The sequence below is a fragment of the Dromaius novaehollandiae genome, chromosome 11, assembly GCF_036370855.1.
Source record: "Dromaius novaehollandiae isolate bDroNov1 chromosome 11, bDroNov1.hap1, whole genome shotgun sequence".
Lineage (NCBI taxonomy): Eukaryota > Metazoa > Chordata > Aves > Casuariiformes > Dromaiidae > Dromaius > Dromaius novaehollandiae.
Window position 1 is genome coordinate 8599022 of NC_088108.1, and position 23460 is coordinate 8622481.

At 35.0% G+C, this 23460-nt stretch overlaps 1 protein-coding gene across 4 annotated transcripts in view; it reads right to left on the reverse strand.

Moving 5' to 3' along the window:
* STAG2 (STAG2 cohesin complex component) overlaps positions 1-23460 on the reverse strand; it is an 82984-nt gene that overhangs the window by 19624 nt on the left and 39900 nt on the right. For all 4 annotated transcript variants that reach the window (XM_026123100.2, XM_026123097.2, XM_026123098.2 and 1 more), the window contains exons 3-22: positions 21987-22065; positions 20818-20979; positions 17759-17855; positions 16345-16421; positions 14721-14925; positions 12232-12383; positions 10033-10106; positions 9789-9912; positions 8586-8684; positions 8411-8490; positions 7802-7909; positions 6843-6954; positions 5966-6083; positions 5095-5198; positions 4020-4112; positions 3732-3821; positions 2612-2815; positions 984-1054; positions 608-695; positions 427-507 (exon numbers count right to left, since the gene is read on the reverse strand). In XM_026123100.2, coding sequence (XP_025978885.1) covers positions 427-507; positions 608-695; positions 984-1054; positions 2612-2815; positions 3732-3821; positions 4020-4112; positions 5095-5198; positions 5966-6083; positions 6843-6954; positions 7802-7909; positions 8411-8490; positions 8586-8684; positions 9789-9912; positions 10033-10106; positions 12232-12383; positions 14721-14925; positions 16345-16421; positions 17759-17855; positions 20818-20979; positions 21987-22065 — 2218 coding nt within the window. The remainder of the gene's footprint in view (positions 1-426; positions 508-607; positions 696-983; positions 1055-2611; positions 2816-3731; positions 3822-4019; positions 4113-5094; positions 5199-5965; positions 6084-6842; positions 6955-7801; positions 7910-8410; positions 8491-8585; positions 8685-9788; positions 9913-10032; positions 10107-12231; positions 12384-14720; positions 14926-16344; positions 16422-17758; positions 17856-20817; positions 20980-21986; positions 22066-23460) is intronic.

The window sequence follows — 23460 nt, forward strand, 5'->3', positions numbered from 1 at the left end:
CATAATTCACTGAGTTGTCACTGACACAGTACAGTTTTCTTTTACTACTCTTAGGTATGTTTTGGGTTTGAATTTGTTTACAAACCATGACGTATTTTAGAGTTGGTTTTCTACTCCTAAGTATTGTTACTTTGTTAGGCTAATTCTTTTACTACAGTTGCTTTAAAATTCTGTAATTTTGAACATAATATTGACATTTAAATAGTAAATAAATAAAAACATAACAATTTAGAGAAATTAGGTTTTAAACATCAAGCTTCCCAAAATTAAAATGATGAAATCACAAAAACTTTTTAGAAATGCAGCTTTTGGCAGATAACTACTTAGAAATTGTGACTCCTAATCCTTTCCATCACATTTCCCACTTGATGACACTGCAGGTACGTGCAAATGTTTATTTACCAACACAACTGGAACAAGGCATACCTTTGTGGAACTGCTTTCAGTAATTTTCGCTAGCTGCCAAAGGATTACATAATGAGTACACTGCAGTGCGTGAATAACAATCTGCAATCAAGACAACAAAAAGTATTAGATGAAAAAGGCTGATAAACAGCAGCAAAAGCTATTCATTGTTATAACTAAAGAGCACATTTCAACTACGAACCTGTTCTGGCATGTCTCCATTTTCAATGCCAGTTTTTAATAACTTGTAGTTGCAGCCAAACAAGTCCCATCTTGATAGGTCATGAGCACTGGAAACAATGGAAATGAGGCAAATATGTAACTTAACTAACATTTTATTAAACTATTATCTGCAATTTGATGTTGACAACTACTTAAAACTTAACTGCCCTAATAGAAAACCAAAACTGAAGATGATAGTTTTGTGTGTATTTCCGTGCAATCTTATAATGTGACACGTTTTGAATGAAGGACTTATGCACAACGCTCAGTTGTTCTCAGTGAATGGAAAAAAGCTGCACAGAGTTAGAGCTACCAATTTAGAGAAAAAAAAAAAGGTGACACACAAGTCTACTTACTTGTGGAAAGCAGTGATTCTCTTCAGTGTTGACAAGACTTGATAAGCATCATCTTCATCCGGTTCCTCTCCCTATTTAATAATCATACTGTAAGAAATCCTGCAAACAAGTATGCTAAGCAAACTACAGAACTTTAATTTTAAAAGTATCTAAACATTTATAAACGATGCATATTTTTTGGAAGAGTTAAGAGAGTTTGAGAGAGACGGTAACACAAAGCACATTCCAAACAGTGCTTCAAGAGTAATCAGCCTTCACACTTAGAAGAAAGATGATCAGCAGCTCAAGGAGAAATATGCTATACAGAAAAAAAGAAGTCTAGGATCTGAATACAATGTATTATGTAGGTGTTTCAGTTTTCTCTGAAGAATCCAGCAGAGGCCACTATCAGACAATAGATACTGGACTAGATGGGCCACAGGTCAGTACCTCAATCTTACATTAATCACAGATGAAAGTCTCTAAGAGAGATAAAGGAAATGTTTTATTCTAATTTTTTCAAAACATCTTATAAACTTGCATTTGGAGAAAAAAAGCAGCAAAAAGAAAGGGTTCAAAAACATTTAACTGTCAGTTAGGAAAGAAGGATTATCTTTAATCTACATATTAACTCTTTGAGACCACGAAGAACCTTGATCAATATATGAGAGATTATCGTAAGTCCAATGAATTTTACACTTCTGTAGTTGCACAATCTTATCTTACCAAAGTGCCATGGATTTCAACAGTAGTACAGCATTTGCCATTTTCCTTCAGGTCAACTATTTGACATTTCTTTTTCCTATTTTACCTCTAGAAATTCCTGGTTCTCTCTTTTCTCACAAAGGGGGAATTAATGGATTACTATACACCTTTTACTTTTCTCCCCACAGTCCATGTATGTCTAGGGTTTCTAAGGTGGCATCCTAGTTCAGGCCAACAAGCCTGGGGAACAGGAGCAAAGCTTAGTAAAATAGGAAGTCTGCATCTCAGTACTGTGAAAAAAGAAGTCAAAGCGATGCTACCACCCCATGCTCCCTCATCACAGATAAGGAGGAAGAAAAACAGGTATTGTCTGAATATCAGAGGCTCACAGAATGAAGTTAAATAACGGAACAGAAAATTCTTAATCTTCAAATTAATATAACATACAGACAAAATGCTTTTTAGTTATTAACTGCATCTATGTGCATACAGGAAGGGCAGGGGGATTGTTAAGAATTTTTATTTTTTAAAGATGTTTTCATCTTTTACGAACAGCAATATGCAACCACAGGCAAGGCTAGCAACACTAGTACATCTGAAGAGAATCTTACCAGAACTACAAAGCTACATCTCTCAGCAACATGAACTTCGAAACCCAAAGGTGAAAAATTTATGCAACTTCATAGTTCCTATGAAATGTATCTTAAATTCCCAAAAGATACTTGTCCAAAAGGAGATTAAAGAACCACTGTCCTAATATAAAAGAACAATCTGAGTTCACATATCACAATAATGATACCACTGTATTACTACACTTGACCTAAGAGTTTTGGAAGTCAGAGAGAACTTTACATCCCTAATTAACTGACTTGCATAGGAAGGCCAAAAAACATACTGGAAATATTTACAAGAGCAGGAAAAGATGATCTTGCACATTATAATACCTCTTGCAGGAAGTCTTCAAGCAGTCGATTAAACTTGTCTGCCAATTCATCTATTAACTGACTTCTTGCGATGTCAACTCTGTTAAAGATTGTGAATTCTTCGTTACAGAGAGCATGGTACGTTTTTGAACAGGCTTCCAAAACATCTATATCTGTGTGCTTCTCTACAATATCCCGGATTTGTCGCAGTAAGGCATCCAAATGCTTTAAAAAAGAAAAGAAGTATTTTTTCAATTGTAAAACTTAGGGCATTTTTAAAGAGAAGTTCAATTTATTAAGTTCATAACTATGATATAGAACACAAAACACTTCTGGGAAACTGGTTAAACTTCAGAGTAAAGTGAATTTATTTTAAAGAAAATGAAGCAGGAGTTTGTCAAAGGCTCCTGCTTCAGTTTTGTTAAAATAAATTTATTATGTTTAAAAAAAAAAAAACCAAAAAATTCACAGTCATCAGTATGTTTTTATTTAACATGAATCCACAATGACAACTGAACAACACACAACAGCATTTATCTCCTACCACACAAGCATTTATACACAGTCCTGATAACTGAAGATTTAGTTTCATAACACTCAGGTTTCAGGCACTAATGCAAACTTCAGTTCTTACGTGCCTCCCCTCATTCAAGAGCTGCTCACTCTGCTGCTCTTTATCACCTCCATACTGTGCTATCAGCTAAATATTTCATTACGTTTTTGATCCTAATGATTTCCAGCTACCTGCTTCACAATGCAGCTCTGCAAAATAGTGCACCTGAGAAGGAGGAAGTAAAGGCAAGAACAGCTTACACCAACTTGTCACCACAGCTGATAAATTCAGAGGAATAACTGCATGCTTTATGATATGGTATTTTTCAACTCTTTTCAAGAAGTACTAGTGACAAGATTCTCTGTTAAAACTGGCCAGAGAGGCCTTAGAAAACTCAAACTTTCAGGCTATGAACAGGAGGCAGTCAAGACTGCGAAGTTCAGGTCTCATTCTCCATGAGGTTTACAATAAAGCAAGTCACATATATGCAAAAAAACCTGCACCTACAATGGTGACTGAAATTCCAGTAATAAGGTTTAAATTCAGGTTTTCTCCTTCCATGTTAAGTGTTACTGAGTGCTACATTACCTTTTCTAATCGCCCTGTTGTGTAAATTTCCAAATCAAAGTACTGTGGCAACTGTAGTAAGTTGGTGACTTTCTCTGCATCTACAGAATACTGTAAAATTCACAAGAAAAGGTTTAATTTTAAGTATATTGGACATATTCTAACAGTACAGTTAGTCTTAAAATAATCACACATTAATAATAGCTAATATGAAAAACAGAGTTGTTTGAATCATACAATTAATTACAGAAACTATACTATTTAACATTTTAACAGCAGCCCATCAGCAAGTAATGGAATTAAACTTACCTTTGCTAACAATTGAGGAAGTGCCACTGCAAACAGTTCTGTAATTTTTGTCCTGTCATCCAGCTGGGTTTTCTTTTCCTTTGCTGTCAGCACCTAAAGTATAGTTGTTGTAAAGATTTTATAGTTAATAGTTCTGATACAAAGTTTCATTAGCACAAAGAAAATGATAGTTAGGTATACAGGCCTTCTAATATCACTGTAAAATACTAACATAAAATTCTTTTTTATATACACTGTACTAATCACACTCTCGCTCATGAGAGTTTGCCTCATGTTTGCCTCAAAAAGGTCAATATAAACATTTTTACAACTATCAAAAAAAGGCAATTTAAAAGTTACACTTAACATTACCCACATTACTTTGAAATCAGAATTGACAATCTAAAACAAAAGGTTAATTTATCTTCATTAAAAACAAATGCCATGATTAGAATGTTTTTCTTGACAGTGACAGAACAGCAAACCTTTCAGCTTACTTATGATTTTTAATGATTTGTATTTATTCAATTCATATTCCAAATAGGTCTTCACATCCAAACAAGCTGTCAATTCATATCTGAACAGGTTTCTTACTAACAGCTTTTTAAATGACTTTTTAAATGACCTCACTTCCCTGCTTAACCCCTCATTAAAACAGGGCTGCCTAAATACTATACATATCAGAAAAAACACCAAATGGCTGGGAGCAAAAAACTGGACTGTGGTCCTTCCAAAGAGACTGTGTAGTATATCCCCTCTCCCCCATTTTACTGCTATTCTTCAAATTGAAAATAATTTTAGCTTTTCCAAACACAGGATTTTGCTCTCTTTTCCAAACAATACTTCTTTAAAACCAGTTTTTAAATAGCTCTAATAGTAAAAACAAATACAGTAGTACAAACAAAATTCGGCACACACCAAGATCCTGAAAAAGTGAATTAATCAAAGTAATCAAATACTGGCAGCTATGGAGACTGAATCTGTATTTTTCAATTCATTCCTTTCAGCAGCAACAGCCTACAATCTTTTCCTTCTTCCCACACTGTCCCCACTTAGCCATTCCCACATCTCTAGAGAAGTGGCTTTTAGTTCGTACCCTTTTCCCTGTTCCTCTTCCCACAGGAGGATGACATTCAGCTGCTTGTCGAATTGTACAAAGCATTATTTCAATCAGTGCGCTTTCTTGTCTATCTGTTAAAGCTGAAATTTAAGAAACACATTAATACAGCTTGTTTTATTTGTCATTTTCTGTAAGCATTAGTATCTAAGGACAAAAATGTGTTTGCTAAAAAAGAGGCACATGGGCCAATAGCTCCTTTCTCTGGGTGTGTTGGTGGGGAAAGACACACAAGAGAAGCACCCAGAAGCACCCTATAAAACAACACAGAAAAATATTCAAAATTGAGGAAATTGCATAGGATGAGTCACAAAACAGGATGAAGCAAATATCAAGTTTTATAATCATTTTAGTTCCTTTTCATTATTTGGAGGGTTTTTTTTTTTTTATAGGACCTACGGAATTACAGAATTATCCTTCTTTTTGTGCCATTAAAACAAACAAACAAAAAAAAGACAGTATTTTTCCATACAGTAATTTTAACATTCAATACAAGAACCAGTTTCACAGGCAACTTCCAGCTTCTCTAATATCAACAGGCACAGCCTAAACCTGTGAAACAGCAAAGCAACTGGACACTACATACTTATTCCCCCTCTTCTCTCCCTACCCTTCCCCACCCCCCCCCTTTTTTTTTTTTTTTTTTTTTTTTTGAGTACCTCACTTCCACACCAGAGGTGATTTCTTTCTACACTTTATGTTTTATAATTACTATTAGCATTTATTACAGCAATGCAAAAAAGTAGAGAATATATGGGTACTGATAAATGTACACCTCTTATTTCCTCATGAATCAGGACTAAAAGGAACTGCATAGCAATATACAGAAAGATCCACTAAAATCTCTTACGCTCTTCTCCATTGAGAGGCTCCTCCAACAGAAGACTGTTCATACATTCCCAGTCCTTCAAGAGATCTGTTGCACAGTCCCACATGCTGTCCACAAGATAAGCAGCATGTTCATGCAGCTAAAAATGAGAAGACAGTTTTTCTTAATCAGTAATGAAGTTGATTAAAGAAATTGCTACAACACAATCAATTTTTCTTGCTGCCTCTTGTTAGTAGCAGGAAACCACAGAAAATTTGGGAGTCCTCTGGCACAACAGAAACCTCTCTCCCTCAGTACACTTAAGAGATGAATACAGATCAACTATTACAAAGAATATAGTATAAAGTGCTAGAAGATCTGTCAGAATCTGTTACTTTTTTATTTTCTACTTGACATTTAAGGAGCTACTTGCTGGGAACAGTATAGAATGGTAGAATGCAAAAACATGAGTTTTCCATAGCTTCTGGAACAGCATAAACAACACTGATTGTGTGCCCAACGTTCATAACTACAAGTCCTACAGTAGAGTAATGACCCTAAGAAATAACAAAAATACTAAATTCTCTCATCTAAAGGAGGTTTTCAATTCCTTTTAGAAGCAGGATTTGGGTGCTCAGAATACTTGGTAACCTTGTATTTCTATAAGGGAAATTTCTTCTTACTAAGCTCTTAAATCAACATCTCTTTCCATCTACATAATACCATGAAGACTGAGGAAAGAGTATTTGTCACAGTAAAGCTCATAGCCTATCTCAATACTGTGCCCTGGACAGATCCTTTAAGATGCTATTCGGTATGGTTGTGTTTCATTCCCCCAGGTTGTCAAAGCACTGGTGGAAAACTCAAATAGATTCGTGGTTATTAAGGAAGGAAAATTAACCCATGAAACTCTACTTACTTCACTTTCCAAAAAGAAGAATACTAATGTCTTCACAAGGTTAGCATTTGGACTTTGCCTTCCCCTCCTTTTAAGTATTCCATCATCTTCAGGATCTCTGCGGCTGAAAAGCCTAAAACACAAGTTATTTCAGGGCAAAATTTCTTCATTACCTTTGCCATAGTCAGTTCATATCAAGATACTGTTTTTACAGACATGCACCTAGTATTTTGCCATGTAGCTCTACATGGTGTTGTTTTTGGCCCAAATCATTTCCTTAAAACAAATGTCTTTTGAACAATCTTATATTTAGCTGAGCTGGTATTTCACTGATTGTTTCCAGTGGAACATATAATTATCACAAAATACAATCAACCAGTGATAACTGCAGAAGTTTTTGCCTGCTCCCCTTTAGGAAACTACATTTGCTGAATCTCCCCACAAGACTTTAAAGTAGCAAAGAAATATCGGGAGAAGGTCCGAAAAGTATTAGATGGAAACTTTGTTCTTTAAGACATGATCTAGGATTGAACAAAACTTTCAGAAGTTGGATCAGGTGACCATTTCAGAAAGTTTCTTTTTGTAACAAGAATAATGGGACTACAAATGGAAGAAACATACCCATATTATGATAAAAGCCCAAGGTTTCAGTACATTCTGTGTGAGTATTTTTAAATGTTTCACAAGAACAGGAAGGAGAGGGTAAGAAAAAACAAAAGTGTTTTGTTATATTCCCTGCAGGTACAAGCTTTTAAAGTGCAGGCTTCAAAATTACTTCTGATTTCCCATTAAGAAAAAAAATACAATTCAAGAACTACAATAGCGTTACATTTTCTAAAAGTTAATTCCGAAGCCCACTTCATTATTCAGGTTTTCCTTTTCTTAATTAAAGCTAATCAGAATCATAGTATTAATATGCACTCTAAAATCTACAAGAAGCTCGAACAAAGTATGAAGTTAACTATAATTTCCCCCCTTACTTTTTATAGAGAAATTCCCCTGCGGCAACTGCTACTGGCCGATGAGCTGAATAAACCAGATGGTAGACATTTTCACAGTCTTCTGCAGTCAGAACTTCTTCACTACTCCTGGGGTGGGGGGAAGTAGAGAAAAAACAGGCTGACTCAGAAGAACATAAACTCTAATGATATAGGTGGAAATGAAGGTGAACTCAAGCCTTTTCCTTTAAATTATCATCCTAAAGAAAGAAATAAGATATCTTTGTTCCAAAGTCTTCCTAAACAAAATTACTGAGAAATACTGATAAAGTGTCAGTGTTTGCTGAAAGTTCAACTATTGTCTAATGTTCAATACATGCCACATTTCTTCAGTTCAAATCTTTTGTACAATAGCTTCAAATCCGGGAGGCTGAATTCTGCATTTCTAGCCTTTTCACATATTTACTGTAGTGGATAAGTAATGGCAGTGTCCTAGCCAGACTACTTTTAGAATTCGGTTTGTTCTAGTATAAGATACATAGACATTTCTTGAGACTTTATCTCAATTCTGTTGAGCTATTGTCCTTGCCTGAAAATATGAAGAATACTTTCAGTTTTAGTATTTGATACAGGTCAGATACATATACTTACTGTAAAACAAGAGTGAGTAATTTTATTGCTTGGACTGCAACATCATATTCTTTGTCAAGAGTCATTGACACAATTCTATCCTAAGAACAAAAAAGAAAGTATTTTCAAAGAGGAAAGAGGGGAAAAAATAACTACAAAACACTGAAGTGTTTTTAGAAAGTGTGAAGGTACTAACCTTGAATCTACTGGTGAAGAGTTCCAATTTGGAATTAAGCTCTTTATTATAGTAAAGCCCTTGCAAAGCAGTTAGGCATTTGAGTCTTACTTCCCCTTGCTAAAATAAAATTAAGAACTGGATTAAAAGTTAAGTATAGGATACAGATACGATCTTCAAATCATACAGTTCACCTGCTACAGCCTGAATTAATTCAGAGACAAAGACTTAATTTTGCCAAGTTATGCTATCAATAATAATGTTAATGCCAAGAGAATGCGTCCTGTCTCATAACAAGCCAGTGAAAGAAAAAAGTCTCACTGCAATTAGTTTCTATGCAAGTCAAAATACACTTTTTTCATTCTCACAGGATACATTCTAAATGCTCAAGACATTTCTAAGTAGAATTCTGTGTGTTTCCTTTCACTTCAATTAAAACCAGCAACACTTACATCATTAATGGGAGTCTTTCATTATACTAAAATTAAAAGAAGTTACTGAGACAAGGAATTCTTCTTTATCAGAGAACATGTTTTAAGGTGTAGATTCAGATACACTTTGCAAACATCTAGGACAACTGACTATTGCCATCTCCATGCAATTTATTATCACCCCACTGCCAGAGGTTATTGTTCTTTGCAGCCAAACCAATGAACATGTATGATCATCCCTTATTTGTTTCACTGCAAAGTCAATAGCTTAAAGTCTTCAATGTGAGATCTGAGCTGATCTGCTGACTCTATAGTGGATCAAGCAGCATTCATGAACTACACCTGTTCACCGCTCCAAGCAGAGAATAATCTCTAGCTGGTAGCTGATAATTAACAGTTTGAGGCACTGGCCAGCACTAAAGAGGACTTCTTACGTGGATGTTTTACAGTTAGCTGAGGAGGCTAAACAATTTCTTACCTTAGCAAAACAGAGAAACAGTTTGAACATGTGACTGAGTTACTCCATACCAAATGCATTAAATAATTAGGTATTACAAAAGAGGTCTGCATCAGCAAAATAAAGAAAAAAAGCTATTTCCTTAAAAATTTGAATTTACTCTCTAAAACTATTTAAGTCTATTTTATACATAAACATCAGTGTTTCAGACTAACAAAATAAAAGCAGGTACTCATTAGAATAATTAACAGATCAGAACCTAGTTTGGCAAGATCAAAGACCAAGTATATGGACTTACACTTGATGGTTCTATTCCTTCTTCTGAAGGCAGCTTACCTTATCATGCATAGTCCATCCTACATATTTTAAATAGCTGTCATTGAGAAAGGCATCACTATACATCTTCATCCATATTCCAATCTCTTCAATACAGATAGCTCTTATTTCAGCAATTGCATCTCTATTGGGAGAGGTGTGGGGGAGAAATAGGATCAAGGAGATGGATAATTAGAAATAACTTATTATAAGCTTCTAAAAAAAAATTAATGAAGTTATATACTACTTCATAGGAAAAACTTACCGGTATCTATGCACAAAAACACCTTTAAATATTGCATTCATCATGTTTTCTATTTCATCCTGATTTTCCTGAAGCTGAAAGAATGAACAAAGTACATCAAAAACTGAGCAGGACTTTTACAATCAGATTAAATAGCACTGGTGCTGGACAAACTAAGCTAAGTTAACATTTACAAGTATGATTATTAAATCTTTCCCTGAAATATTCACAAATCAGTTGCTAATAGAATATGTTACTAGTTAAGAAATTTGTCTATCACAGTATATCAATATTCATAGTTCTGACCATCGGAAAACTGCTCTTCAACTGCAACAGACATGTTTTAGGTTTCTGCAAGCCCCTGATATAATTAATTATAAGGAAAACTAATTTAAGTTAATTTTCTAATTAGTATCTTTTAAGCTTCATGTTCAAGCTAATTTCTAACACACTTGCAATATTTTTATGGATACATATTATCAGAAAAATACCCAAATCCTGTAAGGTGCTTACAGAGAGCCTGTTCTGTACCCTGAAGAACTTATAATCTAAATAGACAAGATACAGAAGTACTTTGTTAATGGCTGCACAAGCAGTAAAGTTGGATTCACACACACTGCTTTAAATACCTCTTTCCTCCTCACCTAACATTTGACAGAAAAAAAAAAGCTGAAATTGAAGAAGGTATTGCAGAAGAACTGAATTCAAGACTACCAAGCTGTGAAACAATGAAGGAGATGGAATCCAGTCTCTTGGGATAACAACACAAGACCAAGACATGCAAATGAGGTGATAAGTGGTGCACACAATGTTTTGAAACAAAGAAATAGTAATTTATATTTGCTTGGAAGGTGCAAGAAAGTCAATTAAAAGATTTGGAGAGAATGGAGCAAACATGGCATACTTTTTTGTAGTCTGAAATATAAAGGTAGGCTAGATTAAAACAATATTAACGAGAAGACTCAAGGACTAAGGAAGTAGAGATTTCAGTAGGATTCTGGAATGAAAAAAATAAGGAAATACAATGAGGAGAGGGGGAAAGGCTAAGCAGAAGGAAAAAAAAAAGACAAACTAAAAATATCTAACATGTTCTGGGAGTAAGTCTAACGACAACTGTCCACAGTAGTACATTCAAAATATGAAAATGAAAGATATGCAAAAGAAAAAGAAGAATCAAGAATAAAATAATTTCTATACTGGATAAGGTTGTGTTACAAGAAACAAAACCTGAATGCAGCCATACAGTCAAATGCTACTTTGAAGCTTACTTTCATCCAGTACAATAAAAATTGGAAAACAAAATCAAATCTAAAACTGCTGGTGGAAAATCCTAAAAGTCAATATACTTAAGAGCAACTGAGATAGAGAAAGTCTCGATTTTCACTTCACTGCCTTTCTCTGTGTATACATGTATTATTTATAGTGTGTGGATGGGCCCGGACACACACATTCAGCACAACTAGATTTAACGACACTGAGTGTTTAAAGGATGTCTCGAACTCCAAGATCCTTGGGAGGTGAACAGAAGACAAAGTTATTACTTTATCTTAATTGTTCAAGCAAGTGAAAATATAATAGGTAACAGCACAAAAGGTGAAAAGCAAAGGAAAGGTGTTGCCTTTGGTCATCCGAAAACTATTTCTAACATCTTAAAAATAAAAATCCAGTAGTTCCCCAGAATATAAAAACTAAAATCCGAATGAACTAGGGCTCACAACAAGACAGCGCTGTCAGTAATAAATCAGCATGTCCCTTAAACACAGAAAGGAAGAAAAAGAGAAGTAAATTAAAATTTCAATTCTGATAGTATTTTCTGTAGAAGAAAAAACCCTATCAAAATCCCCTAAACACACCTTCTCCTGAGATTGGTACAACATCACAAAAACAATGTTCTGAACCAAGATAACGGGGCTCTTCTCTAGAGGCCAAAAGTAGTCAATGGATGGTAACGCTCATTATGTATCTGAGCTCATTTTAAGACACCAGTCAAGAAATAAACAGAATTTCACCTATTACCAAGTCTCTCTTACTAACTTTACTATGAAGGTAGCATCCGAAATTCTGCATTTACCTCATATATATAAAACTAAAAGTTCAGAAGCACCTTTCAGAGTAATTAAGTCTTCCAAACATTAAATGTACAATTCAAAGAAACAGAAGGGCTAATAACTACACCTCCAGCAGTCCTAAAGCACACCAGCTGCACACAATTACACTAACCTCCTTCCTTTTCTGTAGTAAGAGTTCCAGCCTATCATTAGCTCGTTTCCCAATTATTTTATTTCGTTCTGCTTCATACTGCCGTTGTGTATTGTCCATGTTAATACTAAGATTTAATGCCACATTCACTAAAGCAGTCATCAATTTCATGGCTACAAAAAAAGTGAAAAGAATAAGGATTATTAGAGAAGTTATCTAATGTAAGAAAGTTGATAAACATCCTGATTCCTCCTATTCATAATTTTCGGACTTACAAAAATATTGTGAAACATATTCAGTGAAATTTAAAGATACATAAACTTTAGGATTTGAGCACTGCCTTACCAAATCGTATTAATTTATCAAAATTGCAGGTTTTCTACACCATTACTTATCAACACGATAGATAAAATCTTATATTTTATTCTATTCCTTTTGTTCAGTTTCTATTATAAGCATTACTGTTGAATTGAGCAATATATGCTTTCCCAGAAAAAGGCTGATTTGTAAAATTTCACATGCTTACCCCAAGAAACATTACAAGGATTCCATTACTAAAATTAGTTAATAGAATGGTATTACCCAAACATTCAACCTCAAACATAGAAGAGGATTTTTCCTTCAAAAGGAAGTGGTTTAGACAAGCAACACTACCAGAGTATGCCAATCTTGTCTCCTCAATTTAATTTTAATGAGAGGCAGCTTTAAGTATTCTTTTTTAACAGAAGCAGAGAAGGCATATTAGCCAACTAGAAGCCAGGGAATTGACAAAAAGGGAAACTACGCTTAGGTGGTTTGGGGTTTTTGTTTTGGTAGGTATGTTTTCATTTCTGAATCTCCCCTTTTTAAAAGGGGTACAGACAAATATGCCTTTTCCATAAAACAGAAGGTGGCCAAAAGTATACCTGTTTTTCTTATGAACTTTTGTAACAAGACATGAAAGGGCTCACACAGAGAGAGCATATAAACAGCAATTAAAAAAAGTTTGAGTGTCACTAGCATAAAGCATCAAGTGGATGAACGAGGCATAAAGACATGCAGACCTATCAAAATACCGTCACATTCCATGATATCTAAGGATATCAGGATGGAAAAAAAAAATACAAGTCAGAGCTAATCATAGACACCAAAATTACTGCAAATAGCAGTAAAGATGGATACAAGGATTTTGTTGGTTGTCTCTATCTGAAACAAAATTCATACATCAAGAATATGAGCTGTAATTTTATATGCAATGCACAAGTAATGACACTACGTAAACAGAATCAATAAAACTACTGATGCAAACCAATGCAAACAGACTATTACTAAAAATTATTTCATCTGATAGAAATAAACATGCAACAGGGTGATATGTGCAACTTTTATTCAGGCACAACTCAAGAAAGGGAAAAACTTGTTTCTAAATTTATATTGGTCTCATAGGTACGATAATTGAATTGACAACAGAGCAGAATTAGTATATTCTCCTGAAATTAAATGTTTTACTCCTCCTACGAAAAATGCCTTCGGGAGCGGGAGTCTGACAGCAACAGCCCAAAGTGTGCTGTTACAACGTATACTTAAGAGAGACTGTCAGTGAAACAGAACAACTGAGCAGATCATTACAACTGAAGTTAGCTGCAGATCAATCAGTTCTGTGAAGCTAACAAACTACTTCCAGCCTGGTAAAAACTCAATTTCCTGTGCAGCCTAAATTCACCTTGTTCAGGTTAACATTGCTACCAAAAAAAAAAAAAAAAAAAAAAAAAGAAAAAAAATTTACATGACTGGACTGCTACATGGTGCCATACGAGACTGTTCTTCATTAATCTGTGCAGATTTAGAACCAACTAACTTATCATATGATATTGGAGAATGGGTTTTATGTTTTAAACAAACATATCTAACATACTGAACTCATAAAGAATACAGCCATAATTTAAAAGATTTTTGGGGAAAAAAATCAAGTAAAGAAGGACAATTCTTTAAAAACATACAGAAACTCAGTGGCTGTACTGTTGTTGTTCAAATTTATTTCTAGTGTAATCAGTGAAAACATCACCCTCAATTACATTGGGCCACTATCTCGATGTAAAGTGCAGTTTTAATTTGTAGTAAATGTTACATCCAATTTAAAATACAATGACTCTTATTTGATTTAATGCAAGACAGACAGGTTCAACCACATTTCAAAAGATTACTACAGAACAAAATTATGACAGAAGAAAAACTTGTACAGTCAACTTCAGTTTCTTCGTATTTATTTTTCCTGTTACATCTAAAGCTAACAAAAATGAAATACTACAGAGCTGATAAGGATACTTTAAAAATAATTTTGTGTTTTCCAATAATGAAAAACAAAGACAATACCAGAAAGCTTTACCAAAACAAATTGCATTAGAGGAAAAACATATCACACAACAAAACATGAGTTGAGTATTTAATATCAAGAAGTTTATCCAGAACAGTTTCTTCCTGCGAAATACACAGGAGTAAAATGGAAACAGAACACAGAAAAATTCACTGACCTGCCAGTGTGCTAGTGTGCCGAAATGCTCTGACTTGGGAGTCTGACAGTCCCGTAAGTAGTGAGATAACAGTATCCATCATATATTCATCATATATGATGCTATATTGACACTGTCGGACAAGTACTCCAATGAACTCGCAAAAGCTGGATTTGAACTTCTTCCACTGGGGACCAGCCATAGTTAATGGATAATCTCCACTATCCTATTAAAAAACAAAATGGGATGCAAATACGAAACTCTTTCAAAACAACTTAAAATTATTTATTTAATAAAGATTAAAAAGAGACAGGTACAACTTAAGAGCCCAGATTTTTGATGGCATGAAACAATTCATCTGAAGAACCTGATTACACAAAAACACATGTGCTTTCCAGCTCAGGTTTCTTATAGGCAGAGACAACTTTCAACACGTTGTACAATAAAAATCACACAAAACCATACGTACTGAACTAACATTCTAAGTTTCCTATCTCTGTCCTACCCCCAAAAAGAAACCTTACACCCCCTTACACATCTGCTTCTGTTTACACTAGAAGCAGAGAACCATGACACAAACAGTTAGCTGATATATTCAGGAACACTCAGTTTCTGACCATGATAACTTTTATAGGAAGATGCTCCTCCATCAGACTGAAAATTCCTGACATCGTAAGACAACCTACTATAACACTTTAAAAATAGTGTCTTCTTCCTCTTCTGCTTTGAGAATCTTTACAAATAATGGTCTAAATGTCATGTAAAAGATCAACAATAAATCAACAATAATTTTTCTCAGTGCTTCTGTAACCCCCTACTCTAAGAGACTAAACAACATTACAACTTAAAAATGAAGGCAGCATGCATGAGAAGAGATTAAAAATCTGAGAGTGCACTTATTCATTAGAATTCTGTTAGAAGAGTGAGTATAACCCACTGATCAAAGAACTGAATAAACAGTCCCAAACAAAGCTTTTAAAATTTCAGTGCAGACTACTTTTCCCTCTGTTGATGTTGCAGATGCTCTTTGGATTTTAATTTGTGAGAAAAAACTATTTGCGTCATAGATGAACGTTGGGAAAGTTTTAAAGCCCCTTTTACGTTGCTTGGAACGCAGAGCACATGGAACCCAACTTAAGGAAAAAAAAAAAAAAGGGTATCTCATTTACATCAACATTTACTGAGACAAAAAATAAAATGGCCATTTAAAAGCAAAAAGGCCAGAAAGTCCCATAAAAGGCAAAGTCTTCAGTTAGAGATTAATCAAACTGAAATCCCCAGGACTTGTGGATTAATGAACATGTACAGATAAATTTAACAATCATTTTGAAAGTTAAAGATTTTAGAGCCTCACATACACAAAGGGAACATGCGCAGCCCCTCAGTATTAGGGGTTTCCACTTTCTAAAACAGAGTGTGGATATTTATTTGTTAAACTATTATATAAAACAATTACGTACAGACCTTTATTTTCTATAGTCTCAAAAGTTCAGTGAAATGAGTTTAAGATTTTCATTCATGAAAGACTGGCCATTTCTACAGCTGACCCTATCCTTGAAACAAACCTGTAGCAACATGATCCAGTAAGGTGAGGACAGGGAAAATTAAAAAATAGTATCAATACATTGTTAGCATATTAAGTTACCTCATCAAATTCTTCAGTCATTTTTCGGATTATTTCAGAATTCTGCATATGTCGGAACATCTCTGCTGTAACAACTCCTACAATATAGACATTAGATTATTAACACTTTTAATATGAAAAGACTTAGATGACAGATAACCTGCCTCCTGCTACAATATAAAAATGGAGAGTTTTCAGGTAGTCTACAGATGAGACATGTATTTAAGAAGTTACCCATTATTCATCCTCACATTTGTATATAACAGGTGCTCAGCACCAATATTTTTTATATATAGTTATGTACATATGTGTGTGTTGTATACACACATGCAAAAAATCTAAAATTCACTCATTCATTTTCAGAAGTCAAAGATATTTGTGCTAGACCTTTTCATCAGCTGAGAGGCTGCACTGATATGAAGTGACCTTTCAGGATTCAAGATTCTAAATTGTACAATAAGACAATTATGAACTGTTCTATTGCTACTCTACTGTCTTCTGTACAGTGATAAACTCAGTGATTTCACATAACTTCTATCTTCCTTCGACTCAAATCATTAGATTGTAAAAGATGGTATAAAAACAAACAGACCTTCTGAAGTGTACTGCATCATACATGCAAGGATTATCTCAAAAGGCATAAAAAGATTCCATAGCTTTTTTTCTGATAAAATAATCAAAAGATTCACTGCTCTTGAAAGCATGGAAAGCCTCTACTGAGGTACACTTTTAGCCTTCTGGAGATTTATGCACATTAAAAGTTTATCAGGATGGAGAAACACTTCAGCAGAACAAATTATACTCAGTCCCACTTAGTCTATCAAGTGCAGTGACACAGCAAAGTGAGCTGGTTACCTTCTCCTCTTCAAAAGGAGGTAAGGAAGAAAAAGAATGGAGGATGTGAAATCGAGGAAAGAAAACCAGAAGCCCCCCGCAAAAGGGAGAATAAAATATGGGAAGAGTCTTCTTGCAGACAGGCTACTACAGAGCTGTCCAAAATCTCTTTTAAATCAAGTATCTCCAAAAAGGCTATGATACAAACTTAGAACACTCACCAAAATGAAGGCAATATATCCAAACTAAAATTCCAGGATTAAGCAAGTTAAACAAACTATTAATATTGAGAGAGAGAGAGATGGCTTTCTGAAATAATTATAGCAACTGAGGAAGACGTGGGAAGTGTTACGTAACAGTACTGCATTCTCTCCAGTCAGAATCAGGCTTAATCTACACTTTGAAATAATTCTACGGCATTTCTAAACCACCCACTCCCCCCTACCCCACTCCCAATCTCAAAAATACTACAAGAACTTAATGTAGACTAGCCCCAGGAATGGAGTAGTCCTACACCATACGTGGCATAAAAGTAAAGAGAAACATGCCATAAAATTGCCTAAATGGAGTACAGCTCTAAAATACTTCAAAAAAATCTTACCTTTGCAGCCTGAACACTGAATAAAGAAGTTTATGAGGTCAAGAAGTGCTATATCTCTGTCATGTTTGTATGACTCTATCCAGTCATCCACTACAGACTGAAAAGAAATACATAAAGGCACTTCTTAGTTTTTATAAATTGAAAAGAGTTAGTTTTATTTAAGTGCTTTGCAGTAAGAGTGATTCTTGTTTCTTCCAGAACTAAATGGAACTCTGGATCTTCTGATAGATTCTGACAGATCCAGAACAAACGCTTACAATCATCCTTTACTTTCACAGAATCAGTTTTCAAGAAAAGAACTCTCTTTATTCTGTAAACATACAAGCACAAAGTTGACAATGAGTATTTTTTGAGGAAGATCACAAAAAGAAATTAGCAAGTTGTATAGAAGCAGTTCTGGGGCTTGCGGGGGGGGGGGGTGTTTTTTAAACTGGTGAAGCTTCTCTACAGATACCACTTAGGTGTTCAAATCCAACAGCTACAACTCCCTATATTCTTCAGAAATTGTCTCTTTGATGTCTCTTGTTAATGTGCTCATTGCACATTAGCAGTAACAGGATGAACTGCACCCTCCTATGCTACATGGACATTAATTGCTTAAGTGTTACTTAACCAGAGCAAACTGCCTAATAAAACAAAATAGGTTCAAGAACTCTTTACTACCAAACCTTAAAGGGAAGCAAATTAAAAATGTTATCACAAGTTTCCTGTTAAGGAAAAAAAGAATTTACATGCAATAGCTTTTAAATTCATCCATAGGTGAATAGCAATACACGAAGTTCATATAAAAATGCACATCAATACAATTAATTTATTAACACAAGTATTTGAGAGCTTGAAAGAAAATAAAGTGCAGTTTTGATTAATATATTGATATCTTGCCCTAAAACCTAGAGTTACTCTAAATAAGAGCCTACAGAATAATTCAAAATTTCAAGACAATTAGATGCTGAAGCCTACCATGATTCCTGCTTATTCTCAGAGCTTACTCTTTCCAGACATCAGTGCTGTGAAGGCAACGTGACATATTGCCATGCTGAAAACTTCCTGAGCAGAAACTAAGAAACATAGCTAAATTCCTCTTCCTTAGAATGAAATTGGTCATAGCATGACATACAACTTCAGTCAGCAAGACAAGAGGGATTAAAAAAAAGAAAAAGAAAAAAAGCATTCAAAGTGAAACTTCCATAGGTTCTGTTCCTACTGGGAAAATTATAAAACTGGTACTGATCTGACTATGGAAAGAAAATTGGAAATGTCTTATGTTAGGCCCATAAGGAAGGTCATTGTGTAAGACTAGGATAATATTAGGACAAGGGGGAAAAGCATTTCATTTAGGCAGCTGTTTCTCTTAAAAAAAAAAAAAAAAAAAAAAAAAAAAGCTTCAAAACAAACCAACCAACCAATCTACACACACACACACTCCAGCAGAGGATTAAGTTGCTTTAAATTTTTTGTTTCAGTGGATGAACAATTTGTTTGTTGAACAGAGACAAAATGGGAAGAAGGAATGGAACAGAACAGAAATACAGATTTTTTTTTTCTTTAATTATTAAAGTCTTTTGAGGTAACCAAGCAAGCTCAGGGCTACAGAGAAAAGCTCTTATAGTGAGCGCTGGAGTTTATTTTACTTTAGAAATCTTCTCTGAGCATAGATTTCTTCCTTAATTTTGACAAAAATATACATTCTAAAATTCAATCTATTGCCCAGATCTCAATTCTCCCATTTAATAATCTAGCCTGGCAAATGTCCATTTTTCTCTTGGAAAGTGTGTCTTCACAATAAGTTTTCATAAAAACTACCTACAGCAAAAGATTTTGGTTGTTTATCATTATACACAGTTAGAATGTCATACATACACAGTTAGAATGTCATAAAAATAAAATCTCTGATGAATGGCTGAAAATGTAGCACATAGAGCAACAACCAGATCATTTCCCATTCCATATCAAGTTAAAAAAAACACTCAGAACAAAACAAAGGACAGAAATATAATTTCCCTGTGCAAATAAATGAAAGTCTTTTTTTTGTTGTTGGGTTTTTTTTGTTTGTTTTGTTTTTTTTGTTTTTTTAAGTCTGGACTAAATTTCTGCCAAGGAATTCACGCTTCAAGGTCCCCAGTTCCCAGGAGCCTGCGAATCTTGAGAGGACTGCATATAGACCCAACTTCCTGCATACGTATCAGAGAAGCTGTAAACCCTAGATTTTCAATCCCAAAGATAGTCTTTCTGCTAGGCTGCTGAGGAGTCACATGAGTGAGTCAGCAGGAAATCTTCATGGCTGACAGGCTTACATTTTAACCCTCCCTTCACTGGAGAGTTTACAAAGTCAAGCAAACATTTTACTTATTTAACTTCATTTTCCATATAAAAATGTCTAACAAGCTTCATTTTTTAACAGACCAACTTTAGTCCTATTACCTAAAGGAGAGAGTGCCTAATCCAGAAACTTCTGACAGGTTAATTTCTCCTAACCCAAATTCCAGCCAATTCCAGTGCAGTAATGCACATGAGCATCAACTTAGTCAAAACTTCAGCTGCAGCTAGTTATTTTATGGGAAAGAATAAACAGCTACTTCTTTTCAGAAAACCTATGTGCTGGGAGCACCTACAAACTACAGATTTATTGCCAAGTGTTTCTGACAAGCATGGCCATAAACCACATCTCTATTTAGCTACAGCCACATTTAAAAAAAAAAAAAAAAAAAAAAAAAAAAAAAAAAAAAAAAAAGGACTTAGAAGTCATACAGCGTAAACTCACTTTTCTTCACTCAGGACACTAGAATTCACTTGGAATGGTATTTTAAGTTTCTCTGCTATATATGTGATTATCCGAGTTTGGCATTTGGAAATGAAAAATCAGGTCTCTCAAATTCAAATATTAACAGTGCAAAAACAGGGGTGTTTTTTTAATCTTAACCTGGAACTAAAAACTACAGAATGAACACAGAACTCACTCTAGGCTTAATTTTATTAAATCATACCTTACAGAAAAATAATACTACTGCTATATTTAAGTTGTATATTCATGTAAGTCCCAGAGAGATCCGAAGTCTTACCTGCATAGCACTCTTGCCCATTTTAACTACCTCAAACAGCATCATGTTTTCCACACCATTCTGTTGGTGATGTCCATTCATCCGATTTGGACCACCAGGTTTCCCTCCTCCGTTTCCACTTTTCCCCTTTTCTGCTGGTCCTTTTTTTCCTTTTTTACAGGTCTGCAATCACACACACACAAACAAAGGAAGTTTTACTTGGTTATTATATAGTAATTTAAAAAACAAATTACTATTCTTAAGTGACAGCTATATACAAGGACTTTTGTTTTAGGCAATCAGATTTAAAATTCGAAGTTGACAGTTTTAGCTGATTCTGATTTGACACAAAGACTAATGGGATTCATCACTTCCGTTTCATCAGGTTTTCATTCAAAATCTTTCAGTAAACAATAACGCGATTAGTGACAGCGTATGACACGAAAAAGTTTTCCTCTTGTTTAAATTGTGAAATAGATTATCCAGATTTTACTTAAAACAGCTATAGCAATTCCCTTAATGCATTGCATAAGAAACAGTCTCCTCTGGAACTCACCAACCTTTTGTTTTTTAATTTAAGCATAAGTTGGGTGGAAGTGAGAGTAGACGGGGTATCAAATAAGAGAACAGACACCTGAACCAAGGGTGACTTAGAGTAGGAAAAAAACTTAACCATAAGCAGAATTTAAACTGCTGCAATTTGAAAATAGTTATCACACTCTCACAACAGTGAGGTGCTCCCCACCCGCACTCCAGCCTGTAGGAGTGCAGGCTCATGGGGGGCTGCTAGGCCAATCAAAGGGCAGGGAGGAACGGGGCGGGGGGGCCCACACACAAGGCACCTCCCACCCAGGCAGCGCAGCTGCTTTGTCACCACCTAGCTCAAGAACCCCACATGCAATGGTTTCTGTGCAAGCACTCTTAAAATGAAAGGAGAGCCAGAATTAGTAACACCAACCAAAAAGTAATATTAGCAGCAAGCTTAAGTACAGAATGGACCACACACACAGAGAATAATCAAGGTATTTTTATTCCTGTGCCTCTACAATACTTAGAGAGCATCTTGCAAGCACTTCAATATGAACTCTTCACACAACACTTGCATCTTCAAAACTATTCCTAGCTCATTCAGCTTCAAAACAAGTGCTGAACAGTTTAAGTATTACAGTGTCCCCATAAACTCAACATACTTTTCCTTTGCCTTGTTTTTGGTTTTTTCCTTCAATATCCTCAAAGTCCGTATCAGAAGAGAAGTGCGTTTCAGACTCCCTGCAAGGATAAAAGACAAACCAGTTACACATTTCATCAGAAACCTTCTTAAAAATACCTAAATCATATAATACCTTCAGTAAACCTAAGTCAACTCCAATAGTAAAGTAAGTTTTTTTCCCCTTCTGTTTAAGTCCACTGTCAAGGAACAGAGTATCTCTCACACTCACACCCTACCCTTAGAAGAAAGAAAAAAAGAAAAAGAAAGAAAGAAGAAAAGAAAAAACAAAGAAGAAAACCCAGCTTCCCTCACAACTGAAGTGCCTCAGCAGGTCTCTTCATGCTCTGAGACGCTGAGCAAACGGACAAGAGTTGCACACACTGGGGGGGGCGGGGGGGTTTCCAGTGAAGTTTCTCTGCTCAAAAGCTATCTGCAGCTTGGGGCAGGCGGGGGGGTTCATTAAAACATGCTGCATCGAAATACTAACATTTTAAGCACCTACACCAAGGTGGGGGGGGGGGGGGGAAAATCACCTGAATTATGGAAGAATGCTTAGGTTATATAATCTCTATTTTTAGGTTTCCTGTTAAAATACAACTTAAATGATGTTATTACAGCTTGTTTTAACATATACAGGCAGAACGATGAATTCAGGCTGCTATCACAAGTTTCTGAGATGCACTACCTGATTTGATTCAAAATGCAATTGTTAAGATTGCAAGAAAAGGGCGGGGGGGAGACCCCTCTCTATGTGTTTATATGCAAGTTTTTAAATAATCCAAAAACTTAAGGTCTCTCACTCTTGTAAAACTGTCTAAAAGGAGTTTTCTGCCTTGTAACACCTATTTGGCATTTCTGGTTTTATCAGCTTTGTGTGGCATTCTGATATGCACTGGAAACATCTCCAAATTTGTAAACAATGGCAAGAAATCTTTCTTCAAAATCTCTTAAGTGTTCTTAGTTTTGTAGGCAAGGACAGAATACAAATTCCAAACACTTCACTAGGAAATGAACTATAGCAGCTTAGTCAAAAAACATTTAAAATACTGCTTATACAGTTGTTTATCTTTAAACCATTCTCCTTTCAGTTCTTCTCATTAAAAAGAAAAAATCCTACAAACACAATCCAAAACATACCCCAAAACCCTACATACAAAATCCACAAAACTTTTTCTTTGCATCTTTTTGGACTTTTTAAATTAAATATTATTTCAACCAGTTGCTGAGATTCCAAGCCTCATCTGCTTTTTCTTAACTTTTAAACTCTGCAGAAGGTGAAGCCGTGTCATCTTAGTCTTATTAATTCTTCACACATCCGTGCAGCTTTCAAAGACAGACATTACACAGAACCTAGAAATTTTTTCTGCAATTTCCAAGGAAACAAACAACTCCCTACCCCAACACATATATTAAAGAGTGATCTTTCTAAAAATATAGGAAGTAGAAGATAAAGG